Source organism: Vanacampus margaritifer, chromosome 11 (assembly GCF_051991255.1).
Source record: "Vanacampus margaritifer isolate UIUO_Vmar chromosome 11, RoL_Vmar_1.0, whole genome shotgun sequence".
In the NCBI taxonomy this organism is placed as follows: Eukaryota; Metazoa; Chordata; class Actinopteri; order Syngnathiformes; family Syngnathidae; genus Vanacampus; species Vanacampus margaritifer.
Window position 1 is genome coordinate 7361166 of NC_135442.1, and position 13050 is coordinate 7374215.

The window sequence follows — 13050 nt, forward strand, 5'->3', positions numbered from 1 at the left end:
TGCTACAATCGGCCTAATTAATCGGTCGCGCTCGACAGAAGGTAGTGAATGTTTGGGAACTGCCTGCCATCTTGATACGTTCTTACCATGCTCTACAGATATTCCAAGAATACTTGAAATCTTTTTTACACTGAAAGCACAAAGAAACTTTAGTAAGAGACTTGTCACAAAGCTTTAAAGGCAAAAAAAAATAAATAAATAAATAAATAAAGCAAATTTTCTTCCTAAATGGCAGACTGGGTTTTGAATTAGATGATGACGAAGACGATGGTGATGATGAAGGAAGCGCGAGAAGGCAGGGCTTTTTTTTTTTTATTTCTGGTTTTAAGACGCACGTCGACTAGTAGGGTAATGGGCACACTTACTGTGGTTAAAAGTGTATGAGTTATCCAGGCTGCTGAGCTGCTGTAAGCGGGCATGCATCATTCCCGCCCTATTACGGGACACAGGCAGAGTCTGAGACTTCCGCTCATGCGCTACGTGTCCTGCCCCGTCCTGGTTCCTGATGAGGAAACAGGACAGCGATCGATGAGTCGACCGGACTCCACAGAGGACCAGAGTTAGCAGTGAGCAGGTTAGGATGACTTTTGAAAAGCACTCGCAGGTCAGTAGAGCATATGGAATTCATGATATCCCTAAAAAAAAATAAATAATAATAATAAAAAAATATATATATAATAATAATAAAAAAAAAAAATTGGCTGAAGTTAATGGATGTTTATACTGGATTTGATGGCCCTTACTTTATGCTGGAAGAGAAAATGACCTTGCATAAAGTTAAGCATACAATTTGTTCAAAACGTATTCGGACAAAATTCAATGTGAACTCAGCCCAATTCCTCATTCAGACTTGCATCTCAATATTTTTTTTTAGCGCTCGTTGTACATTCTGCTAGAGAAAAAAATGTGTCATATTCATGGTGATATATACATAGAAAGTTGTGAGAACAAGTGTAGCACAGCCCTGTTGTAGCAGTTAATTTGTGACATCATGCAATAGCTACACATTTCATCAAGTGGTACCAAATTGCCATGCATGTCATCATATCATCACAGCACTGCAACATCACCAAAAAAAAAAAAAAAATTTAAAAAAAAGCGTGAAGGAGTCATGCACTAGTCTATTTTCCACACAGACGGCTTACCCAAGCAGGAGAGGGCAGGAGCCAGGTTTTAATTCATTCACAGTGTTAAACTTGCCAGCATTAATGTGAGTAGAGAGATAGAGAGCAAACGGGGTCACGAGGCCGCTAAGTGGTTTGGGTCCATTTCCAGTTAAGACATTGAGCATACATTCATTGTTAGTTCATAATATTTACATCCGCTGTCTACACCAGGAGACCCAAAATGAACTACAGCACAACACATCTTTCATATGACGAGCGGAAATGGAGAACTTGGGAGTTAAAAAAATTTCCACGCATTTCCACTCATCCGTACAATACAGTGTAGTGTATTTCCACACCAATGCAAATTCTGGTCATAACCAATAAAAATGATCAATAATCAGTGGATAATTTCTCTTAGGTTAAGCAAATTAAAACCGAATCCAAATCCAATTTAAATTTGAATAATAATAATGCTGACTAAATCAGCCAATAGCAAGGCAGGAAAACAGACCTGTTGATGGATTTAATCCACTAGTAATGCTTTGAGCGTCAACAAATGTGTGAAATTAACAAAAAAACATCTCAAATATATTTTTGCACCATAACCTAAACAACATTACCTTGCGATGTACCGCTTTCCCATGTATCTGAATTGATGGAGACACACTCTAATGAGGGGGGGGGAAATTTTTTAAAATCAGTCCATGAAAATAAACCAAACATGAAGGTCAAAATGAGGATGTTGAGACGTCTTACTCGACAAGCGTGAAGAAGTCCATCAGCTCAGCAGATGTAGCTTTGGTCCAGTATGTGAACAAAGCGTCTGCAGGGCAAAAGTAGCTACATTCAGTTAGCTCGATTTAGTCCAACACAGAGGTGGGCAATCTCGGGGGGGCGAAAACAATGAAGTCATGATCTTACCCTCAGACATGCTTTTGAGCACATGTAGGAAGCACATGAGGAAGCTTTTGATCTCTGCCTGCTCGAGTTTATCGCATCGGAGCAGGCTGCCCAGCGATGAGGCGTGCTGGCTCTGTGACGCACAAATCATCCCAACACCACGTAGATAGTTGATGATTTTAGGAAAAGTTTCACAAAAGGTTTAGATTAAATCTGTACATAAAAAAAAAAAATCTTTGCGCATGCAGTGAGCAGCTTGCAAATCATTCATTCCCGATTTGTAGTGACATCATTGGTGCATGAAATGTACCTTGTCTAAAGAGTTGCCTTTCTCCATGTTCCTCTCCAGCAGACTGTTGCCAGAGTCGGTGCTGATGAGGGATCCCCGCGAGCCTGCGTGGCGCACCGAGTTAACGTTGGGCGTAGAGGATGTGTGAGGGGAGGCTAGAAGAAAGAGGACAGTAGGAATTGTTATTGTTAGATTATTTGTATTTTAGTGAAAAGAACTATTCATTTGCCAGTTTTACTCCCATCATCAATTCTTCACTCACCAGTGCCAGAGATGGCTCCAAAAACATCTTTGTGCAAGCTGGTGTCCAAAAAAGTACTGGATCTTGGTGGTGTCATCAAAGCATTGGTGAGGAGGGAATCTTCTCTTCCATTCTGATAGAAACAAGATGATTTTTTTTTATATTTTTTGACCAGAACAAACAGCAGAATCAGCTTACAAGCCAAATACCCTCACAGAAATCTTATTAGAGCTGAATCAAAAATGTTGTTTCTCAAAGATGGTGGATGTTCAATTTTGCAGTTTTGTAGTGGTGTGGAACTGCACTGAATAATACAAAGAGGCGTCGCTATTTTTTTCCTGCTGTCTTGTCACTAAAAAGGTGACCAAGGTGCATTCAAGGTGTCCCCATTTGACCACACACATCTTAACCAGATGTTATAACAAAAGGGCAGTGTAAGATTTGATGCAAGTGCTACTAAGCCATGCCTGCCATCTAGTGGTGAATGGTGACATTACAAATAAAAAAAAAAAATATATATTTTTTTGTAAACCTCCAAAATTCTTCTAAAGCGCGGATAGTTTTCCAATAGAACTCCCCCCCGGGGGGGGGGGGGGGTAACTTTTGGAGGAAGAAAATGTTAATTGAAAAAATGTCCCCTCCAAAAATCTGTCTTAAAAGCGAAACCGATTACTGTATATTTCTCAATGTGCTGTCAAACTCACCGGTAGTTTGACGCAGATAATTAAAGTGTTAATTGAAGACTAAAATAGCCATAGATATGAATGTGAGTATGAATGGCTACTTGCCTATTTGTGCCCTGTGATTAATTAATCAATTAATTCAGTGGCAGCCATTTTCAGACTCTGTTTTACCTGAACACTTGGAAAAAATATATATATTTTTATTTTTTTTATTTTTTTTAGGAGAACTCAGTATTGTTCATTCGATTTGACATCATCATTGCTCTTCTTTTTTTAATTTTTTATTTAAAAAATAAATAAAAATAAAATATATATATATATATATATATACATTTTTTTATTTTAAAAAATATATATTTCATGTAAATATAAATAACTACAGTACCTGGGACTGAATGCATGGACTCTAAAAAAAAAAAACTAATACGTCTTTGGCATTGACTAAGTTAATTGCACCCTAAAAGTGGTATTAAAGATTTTATTTTTAAGGATTTCATAAACAAGTATAGGTCAAAGATTTGCGTAATGGTTTTGTTGCAAATTGCATGCAAGTCCAAAAGACGCCACTGGGTGTCACCCTTACACTATTGCAGTGGTTGACAGAGAAGGGGATCACTTCTTTCACATTCAGCCTGTTGACATTCTCTTGCAGCAAACCAAACAGAGGCAAGTAGAGGGTCGCCAACCTCGCCTGCTGACTCTGGCAAACACATGAATCACTCAGCGGCAGTCTCCAACAACAATCAGACAGACGCAGAGGTGAATCACTGAACAAGCCCTAAGGAAACACGGCGCCGCTTACTTTTGAGGTGTAGCGGTCATCGAACGTGTGCTTTATCATCAAGTTCTTCAGCACTTGAATGGCGATTTGGCGAATTTCCCTGAACTCCTGCAGGGCTGCGTTGACCTCCCGGAGAAGCAGCCCAACCAGGAAGTGGTTCTTGCAAAAGTCATCCGTCAGCGAGTAATCCAGTTGGAGGTCTGAGGGGAGGAAGCGCAGGCAGAGGATATTAGGGCACAGGAAACAACACCAACCAATCAGTGGAAATGGAATATTTCTAATCTCATTTGAATCTGACACAATTAAATCAGAAACAAACACTTAAAAGTGTGGGATGTATAAAGCCTGCAACCACAAAATGAAAACTTATATAAACATATGGAAACCTGTCGAAGCATTTATTCGCCATCCATACGCTTTCGCTCTGCGCACTAGAACCCGTGACACACTATCAAAATGACCGTCTTAGTAATGTTTTTTTCATGAGTAGTGCCACATTTGGCCAACTAGTGACACAGCTAGGCCCAACTAATAGACATGTAGAAACTTGTGTAGCCAAAAAACACATTTACCATAATAGACAATCACTCAAAATTAAGCATAGCAAATTTTTAGTTTGTATGAGATTTCTATTGTGAAAGCTAATAGAATTTTATAGTCACAGTAATTGTAAATAAAAAAAACGTCGAGATTAATGTCATGAAAATTCCTGGTGTGAGAGTGAGATGCTGTTTTTGATCAATAGTGGTAATTGAGGACAAACAGATTTGTGATTAAGATAGAACGAGCATCTGTTCATAGCAATGACAATAATTAAAATTTCATTTGCAATTAAGTTAACATTTCAACTATTGTTTGATTGTCTAGGATTGGTGACGAGCCAAATTATATCTCATTGTATATATACAGTATATATATATAATTTTTTTTCACAGTGTCTTGCTTCATTTCTCTACTTTCAATAACATTAGTAGATTGGATTTCAACTTTCAAAGGGATTTCGCTACATTCCGGGCTCAAGTCAGAATGATCTGATTTAAGTGTCCTGGCATGCAAGCAGCAAACCTTTCACCTACCTACTGGAGTATCGTATGACTCCACTGTATCTTAAAGAGATTATAAAGATACATGACAAAAGAAATAAGAACAAACAGGAAGGCGAAGTCAGAAAATGCCACAACAAAGAAAAAAAAATATTAATTTGGCTTCACACAGGAAATTCATAAAGTCCAGTTTCAACGTTGATCGTAACTCACTCACCTTGAAATCTCAGTATCCTCCCTTTTCCGAAAGGCATGGGCAGGTTTAAAGGAACATAGTGCTCGTGGTTGCACACGACACGTAGGAAATCAAACTTGAACTCAAACAGCGTCTGCGTTGGAATCAGAACATGTACAGGAAGTGAACTCTCAATCTTAATTGTAATCTGTTCACATTAATGAATAATAATAAAACTGCGTACCTTTGGATCTCCAGGCATAAAGCAGTTGATGTAGTTGTTGATTTGTTTAAACACGAAACCTCTGTCCATCAGGTTGAAACAGCGCTGCAGTGAGTCATTTTGTCAGTATTTACAAATGAAATGTAAACATTTGGGGAGAAAAAAAATTGGTATGCACTGACGAGCACACCTTGATGAAGACGGCCAGGCTGTGGTTGGCGTTCCTGGCTGCATCTAGATTGTCTTTGTATTTCTGAGTAATGTGAGGCATCATCATGTTGACCACAGTCTCCACCGTGTGATGGAAGGATGCTGAGAATCTCTGATTCCGAGACAGCTGATGAGCACAACCAGAATGTCGGCGAGTGAGACAAAATGAAGACTCCGGTTTTTTAAAAACAGAAATGTGAAATGTGTGGTTACATTTCTTACTTTTCAGTTGACAACAAGGGGTCTGAATACTTCTGCCTATATAGCTTACTTAAGTGTATGGAATTTGACAAATATCCGTGATCAGGCTTCTCTCTCCCGAAATGGGGAAATATTGTTGTAAAAAAGCAGGCTCACAGTGGACCAACTGATTATTGCCAGTGGAAAACAAACTCACGGATGTGGTTGCTTTATGGGGTATGAACAAATGCAGCAAATTAAACAGCGCACCGAGTAAGTGTTGTAAAGGCTTGTTGTTACTTTGACTCCGCAAGACTTGACATGTCGCTAAGCTATGAGCCAAGAAGATGAGCTGTCGTGAAGCAGACATAGATCTCTGAGTCAGAGTGGGTAAACTTACCTTCATTTTACAGCTCTCGACCAAATACTGAGCCATGGACTTGACTAAGGCTTCAAAGAAATACCAGGAGTACTGCAGAGAAGAGAAATAAGTAAGATGGACATATAATAATAGACTGCGCAGTCACACAAATCTCTTTTTAAAAAGCAACCAATATATCACCTTGAGCAGCTTGTTACATGTGAGGAAGTCGGTGGAAGGCTTTAGGATGGCGGTCATGGCTTTGGCCAGCTCTTCGTGCACGGTTCGGGCGGCGGACACTGTGTATGGCTCAGTCTTGAAAACAAACTGGGAAAACACAAACAGTGATAATGAAGAGGATGCCTCCAGAGGGAACTCCTGATGAGATGTGATAATATAGGATGGCTGGATGGATAGACAAATAACTAGATAAAGACAGGTAGCTGGCCGGCTACCTAGCTAGCTAACTATAGCAATAGCTATCTAGCTGAATAGCTAGCTAGCTAACTAGAGAGTGAAGAGGCTCTTCTGCCCAGATTTAGTCATAACTGTTTTAATTTATTTATTTCCTCAGTAGAACTTTTATCTGCGGATGTGTCTTTGTGAGTGATGTCGCAATTTCTGCCAAGTGTCTGTAATCAATCGATGTGTTTAAAATCTTATCGTCATGACTGGGATCTCATGACCGGGATCGCATCAATTTCCACAACAATGTAATCAATGATGTGTTTAAAGTCTTATCTCATGTCCGGTGAACTCCACAGGTGGGCTGTTTGGAACCGCCCTTCAAGATAGTATAAAAAGGTTGTAGTAATAATAATAAGTGTCTGTAATCGAGACACTTGCGAGAGGACCGCAGCCATTTGTCTGTAAACTTGCTTGTGTCCGGAATATTCTGTAAAAGAAATCCTTCGAAGGACCTGTTTCACTGATCTCCAGTCTGTATTCAGAAAATCAACATTCTCTCTACCCGAAAAACAACGAACACGCGGAAGACAAAGATGGTCTTCTAACAAGAGCTACAGCAGCTAGCTAGCTAGCTAGCATAAGACAGAAATAAATAAATAAATAAAGAAACGTAAGTAGCAAGTAGTATTTTTTTTTTTTAACCTTCACATATGACCTCAGGTAGTGCTCCAATCCCTCCTCATGACACTGGGCTACAATGTGGATCATGACTCTACAAGGCCAACAAGAAAAAGGAGTGAGGGTTTGACTTGAAGTTGTACTTTCCGTGCATGAGGTGTAAAGCCGAAGACACTTGCCTGGTGACATTGACGGCCACGTCTTCTTGGCTGGCACTGGTCAGCACCCTGAACAGCTGATTCAGGATGGTGGGCAAGAACTTGATCATCACGTGACTCTCCATGGCGTGCAGGCTCTGATGGAACAGTAGCAAAGAGGTGTATGTTTGAGAAGGATAATTACAGCAGCTATCCGTCCATTATCTATGCTGTTGATCCTCGTCAGGGGGGGGGACGGTGTGGCGCTGGCTAGCAATTTAGGGTGTCAGCTCAGTCAACTGGTATGTTTGTCTTTTCTCTGCAATGTGAGCACGCGTCAAGTGACCACCATTTTATTAACATGCAGTGGCGGAGCAGTTAAGTGATATGTGCAAAGTGGCCACAATATTAGGTACACTTAAAACATTTATTAAGTACTAATGTCCCACAACATTTTGTCTTCTAAAGTTAAAAATGTTTTTTTGTTTTTTTACCATAATAGATGTGAATGTGAGTGTTAACATTTGTCTTGATGTGCCCTTAGATGTCATGAATCATCACGAGTCAAGTGTGTTTTGTCTGTGGTTGTGTGATTGCAAGATGACACAAAGGGGGAAATATGTCATTTAAAATCCCAGGCATGACATCATCAAGTTGAGTAAATTGAGAGCCTGCATATACAGGTAGTGCCTGGGCACGTGATTAGAACATTTAAACAATGACAAATTGACAACATCAACATATTGTGAAATTTTCAAACACTTTTTTTCCCCATATGTATACTAACTTTGAGGTATTTGACCAGTTCACCTCCTGGTGCCTGGGGTGATGATGCGGTGCTCTGACAGTGATGAAAAAAATTGTGCAAATGTTGATCCTGAAACACAAGGATAGTTTGTTAAGTCACAAGTGTGTTGAAATCAGTATTCAATTCAGTCACATTAGTTTAAAGTAGGTAGAACACTAACCTGAGTGTAAATGGTGGACACAAGGTGAGTTGACACTTTAAATAAAGGCTTTCCTCCATCCACCCATTTGACTTCGGGACCTGAATGCTAAAAGTGAAAAAAATAAATAATAATTAACAACCATCTCATCAACATTAAATGACTTGACCCCTGAGCAATTACCTTGCAGACACAATCCTGGCAGCTGAGATATCCAGCGGGCAGGTTGGCCGCCACGGGGATGTGACACTCGTTCATGACCACGCGGCCGTCTTTCAGCAGAGGAACCCAGGCGTAACCCACTGAGAAAGGATGTGGAATGTAAAGAATGTAGCAATTTTGCTGGGAATTTTTTTTGAAGAGGCGAAGATATTACGGGATTTGGCTACCTTGCGTCTCAACCTGCTCTCTCTTTTTCGTGCTGGCCTTGCTGTTGCTCTCACAGCTGACATGGTAGAGAGTGAAGAGCAGATGATGTTTCTCATGAAGCTGGGTTGGAAGTTCAATCTTGAACTGGAAGATAGAAGAAAGCGCACATAAATATTTTGGCACGGGTTGGATTTATATACCATATCGATGTGCTAATGACCTCATCGTAGAACTCTGGGTTCTGCTGGTGATGCAATACTGCGGCAAAGGCATTTTTACGAAACAGGGGTCCTCCAGGCCGCCCGTAGATGCACTGTGGAATGATTGTAAATGTCTGAGTAAAGCTTGTGCGGTGTGGGATTGTCCATTGAGAATAAATCAGGATACATTTACCTTCAGTGGCAAAGCATCTTCATCATCCGAGTCCATGAACTCAATGCAGACAGCCAAGTTTCTAGCCTTTGGTCAGATACGAGTCACAAGATTAAAAATGTTGGCGTTCAAGGTGGGGTCAAATCTATTTTGTACTCTTGAGATACCTTTGCAAAAGACTTTTGGCCGTCGTACTTTAAAAATTTGGGGTAGACGTAGAGGTGATTGTTGTAGATGGTGAAAGGTTGGGAACATTTCGCTATGTATGGCACAAACTCCTCCACCTCAAAGAAAACGGGACTCTTTTCGCTCACATCAAACTGCTTTACAGGAATGTAGGATGAGGTAACGCAATCTGCAGAAAGCAAAGCACATAAACAGTCAGTCGGTAGGTAACATGAGCCGCAACTGAAGTGACATTTGAGCGCTTACTGGTCAAGTCGGGGGCAACGTTGTCGATGGTAACGTCGAGGTTTCCGAGGATTACAGGCAGCTTGGCCATCTTCTCCGGCCTGAAATGGAACAAAGTTATACATCTGCGAATGGTTGAGCGGCGTGAACGCACATTTTATTTTTGACGTCAACTGAAATCCTTCCAACAGATGTTGAAAATTACAGTACAACTGTTAAAATAATAGACTAATACGAACTTTCTGAAGTCAGCCAGCAATTTGAGCATGTCGTCATTGGACAGCTTGTTGTTGTCCTGTCTGTACAAAGGTGAGAAGCGAGCACTTTTGTCAAGGGTCCCGGAAGCATCTTTGAACAACGGCCTGCAAAAAAGACAATTTCAATGATGGCCAATCCCAGTTATGTATGTTGGATACAATTACAGACGCTCCTCTACTTACGAACATTCGAGTTACGAAGAACGGTACATACGAACATTTCTGCGCGTACAGTATGTCGAAAAATGTTCGGAAAGAAATGCTGTAAGTTAGATTTTGTATTGCGCGTAGTGCTTCTTTCCGCCGCTAATACCGACGCTTGGCGCTGTGAGAGCTCATTGGAGGCTCAGCAACGTGTCGAGGAGGAGGAGGAAGAAGAAACGCCGGTCCCCATGAAGCAGGAAATAACTTTTGAAGCCGATTCCAGCGACGACGAAGAATCTCTCATGATATAAAATCCTCCTCTTCCTCCTCCTCCATCATCTCCTTAAGCATCGAGTACATCTTCCAAAAGTAAGTTAAACTTCATTTTATTTATCTTATTACGTACATGTACATACTGTGTGTGTCTCTCGCTCTCTCTCTCTAACATACGTAAAATGGGCATCCATTTTATTAAAGTTTTTTTTCAGTACAAACCAATGCAGGTTACTTGTACAAGCCTTAAACATACTTATATAAACCTTCAATATACTTATATAGGCTTTAAACATAAATTATAATACAAAATATAGCACTGAAGCAACTTACGAACAAATTCACCTTACGAACGATCGTCCGGAACGTAACTCGTTCGTAAGGTGGGGAGCGTCTGCGCTATTATTTTTTAATACATTGAGCGAGTCTAATAATATTTGGAAAATGCAGGAGAATGTGTAACTGTAATGAATAACGGTACATTATCCATGATTGTGTGTTGAGAAAAAGGATGTACGTACCTGGCCGACCAGGCAAAAGGCATCCTGTACTGGCCTAAGCGGTTACATGCCAGCTTGGCATTTTTCAGGACTTTCTGAGCCACCTGGGGAGTGGACCAGAACACGGAAATTGTAAAATATATTCTGCATGCACATGTCAACACTCAATGTAAGGTTTATGAAACAGCTCCAATACAAAACATTGATAATAATTTTGAAAAAAATTGGTGATTGATGTTTATTTGTTTCTTTATGACAAATGCTGCAATGAATTTGTAAAGCGGCTACAGCAACTAAATCATATGTAAATACTAGGTGTGTCAGGCGATTATTTTTTTTAACCATAAACTCCTGATTGATCACAAATTTTATATCTCTTCTAAAAGTACAATATATTTTTTCCTAAGTTTTCATATTCTGAAAAAATGTTAAACTAATAGAAATATGGCTGCATCTTTTAGTCATTGATACAGTAATGTCATAAAAAAAATCATAAAATTGAGTTAAAATTAAAAACATGTACTGTACTGTAAAAAAAATGTGATATTGATTTGTGTTGAGGTCATTTTTTCTTCCACTAGATGGCATAATTGTATTTGTAAGATGTTGGTGACAGCTTGGTGCATTTTTCTTTTCATATTAAAAGCTATCTAATCTTTATCATGAAGTATCTTGTGAAATTTTGCACATTTTTAAAATTGTAAAATATAACTTGACCGCAGCAGTCTACACACATATATGCATTATTATTAAATTTATTACTGCAAAATTTTAACGTGGACGTGCCTGCTGCGTTGCGAGTGGAATTTCCCCAGTACAGGCTTTCCAAATAAGGGACGGTCAATAATGGTGCATTAAAAAAAATAGTGGCGTTAAAAGAACTTTAAATTCACTCAAAATTAACGCACTAATTTTGACACCCCAACGTACAGCTAAGTTCAAGGCTGTTCAACACTTTAACTGGATATGTACGCATAATATGGACAAATTTCATGCTTTATACCTTGGTTGAGTCAGAACTCTTCATGTAAGGCTCGGCACAGTGATTGATTCCTCCCTGCAGCACCTTCTCAATGCGAGCCACCAGGAAGATATCAGGGTGGGGACACGTTACAGACAACACGCCCTGCCAGGACAAATGAGTTAAAATTTGTCAACTTGAGTAACAATAAAAGGTGTTTACAGACTCTTTTTTTTTTACCTGCCGCGGATACCGCATGACAGTTTCTGGCACTCCGTGGACCAATCGTGGCCCTTCAGGGATGATGTCCCCGCCCCCATTCATATACTGAGTCTCACAATTGGGCATCATGCCTCGGACAGAAGGGTGGTTGAGGTCCACGTGGAAGTCAGATGAAATCTTCCTTCCATTTTGAATGTCGAACAGTGACAGGGTCACGTAGAATGGCTCCACCTGAAGATCGAGTAAAAATATAGCTGTAAATTTGTGATGCGTTGAGTTGAGCTCTTGAAGGGCGGAAGAAGACGATCTAAATCGGTAGGGCAAAGACTGTCGTCTGGTTGCTATGTCAATAGTCCTACGTATTTAGTCATGCAGATAATTATATTTCTGGGACTTATTATGGTCTACTGCAAACGGGGAACTCACGTTTGTTGTCGGTCCCTCCTCGTTCTCAGCCACACAGCTTTGCAGATTAAATGAGAGGTCATTGCAGTTAATGAGCATGCGCTTGCCAAACTTCTCTTCAAACTGCTTCACATCTGGTTCTATTCCTGAGAAATCCAATTTCTAAAGACAGTAGAACAGAAGAAGCCCGATGTATTGTAACACTGCACTTTACTGTACTGATGCGGGAGTACTTGGGCATAATTACTTGTGTGTCGGGGTCAAGGGTGAACAGCTTCAATCTCATCTCATTCCTCATCCTTGACTCGATGTCTCTTGCAGTCTGAGGGGGGAAAAAAAAAAGATTGATTTAAAAGGACAAAGTGTCTGCATTTCTAGACAACAGGCACACCCCTCACTGCAGAGATTTGCAGTCAGGTGGTTTAATCATTAGGAATTTTTTTTGGGCCACATCTGGAAATTGGGTTGTACAGTTTCAGGTGGCGCAGACGATTATAGTGCAGCAAAAATCTTAATTGTAAAAAGCTGTTTTACAGCTGACCTCCCACAAAATAGCATTCTAAATTTAAAACTATTCTCAGCACGAATTACTTAATTATTACAATTGAGCGTTTTTCTGTGGTGAGGTGCTTGAGAAACGTACCTGAAAACTGTCCATACTGCCAGAAGAACTGTCTGACTTTCCAAGGTCATCATCTAGGGAAAAACAATCCAAGAAAACAGTGAATGACAAATTTGTGGAAGATATTTTGGCCCACTTTCCTAGAACTT

General features: G+C 40.0%; 1 protein-coding gene across 5 annotated transcripts in view; it reads right to left on the reverse strand.

Annotated features, from left to right (window-relative positions):
- The window catches only part of LOC144060630 (dedicator of cytokinesis protein 9), a 72015-nt gene that overhangs the window by 11437 nt on the left and 47528 nt on the right, over positions 1–13050 (reverse strand). For 3 of the 5 annotated variants that reach the window (XM_077580346.1, XM_077580344.1, XM_077580347.1), the window contains exons 9-38: positions 12923–12975; positions 12527–12601; positions 12301–12441; positions 11893–12105; positions 11695–11817; positions 10713–10795; positions 9757–9879; positions 9539–9618; positions 9274–9461; positions 9128–9193; positions 8955–9047; positions 8755–8878; positions 8549–8667; positions 8387–8473; positions 8206–8295; positions 7461–7576; positions 7306–7375; positions 6397–6522; positions 6235–6306; positions 5635–5781; positions 5466–5549; positions 5264–5375; positions 4025–4203; positions 3806–3922; positions 2561–2672; positions 2320–2453; positions 2031–2142; positions 1866–1932; positions 1730–1777; positions 366–502 (exon numbers count right to left, since the gene is read on the reverse strand). In XM_077580346.1, coding sequence (XP_077436472.1) covers positions 366–502; positions 1730–1777; positions 1866–1932; positions 2031–2142; positions 2320–2453; positions 2561–2672; positions 3806–3922; positions 4025–4203; positions 5264–5375; positions 5466–5549; positions 5635–5781; positions 6235–6306; positions 6397–6522; positions 7306–7375; positions 7461–7576; positions 8206–8295; positions 8387–8473; positions 8549–8667; positions 8755–8878; positions 8955–9047; positions 9128–9193; positions 9274–9461; positions 9539–9618; positions 9757–9879; positions 10713–10795; positions 11695–11817; positions 11893–12105; positions 12301–12441; positions 12527–12601; positions 12923–12975 — 3291 coding nt within the window. The remainder of the gene's footprint in view (positions 1–365; positions 503–1729; positions 1778–1865; positions 1933–2030; positions 2143–2319; positions 2454–2560; positions 2673–3805; positions 3923–4024; positions 4204–5263; positions 5376–5465; positions 5550–5634; positions 5782–6234; positions 6307–6396; positions 6523–7305; positions 7376–7460; positions 7577–8205; positions 8296–8386; positions 8474–8548; positions 8668–8754; positions 8879–8954; positions 9048–9127; positions 9194–9273; positions 9462–9538; positions 9619–9756; positions 9880–10712; positions 10796–11694; positions 11818–11892; positions 12106–12300; positions 12442–12526; positions 12602–12922; positions 12976–13050) is intronic. The other 2 variants (XM_077580348.1, XM_077580349.1) reach the window with 1 other exon arrangement.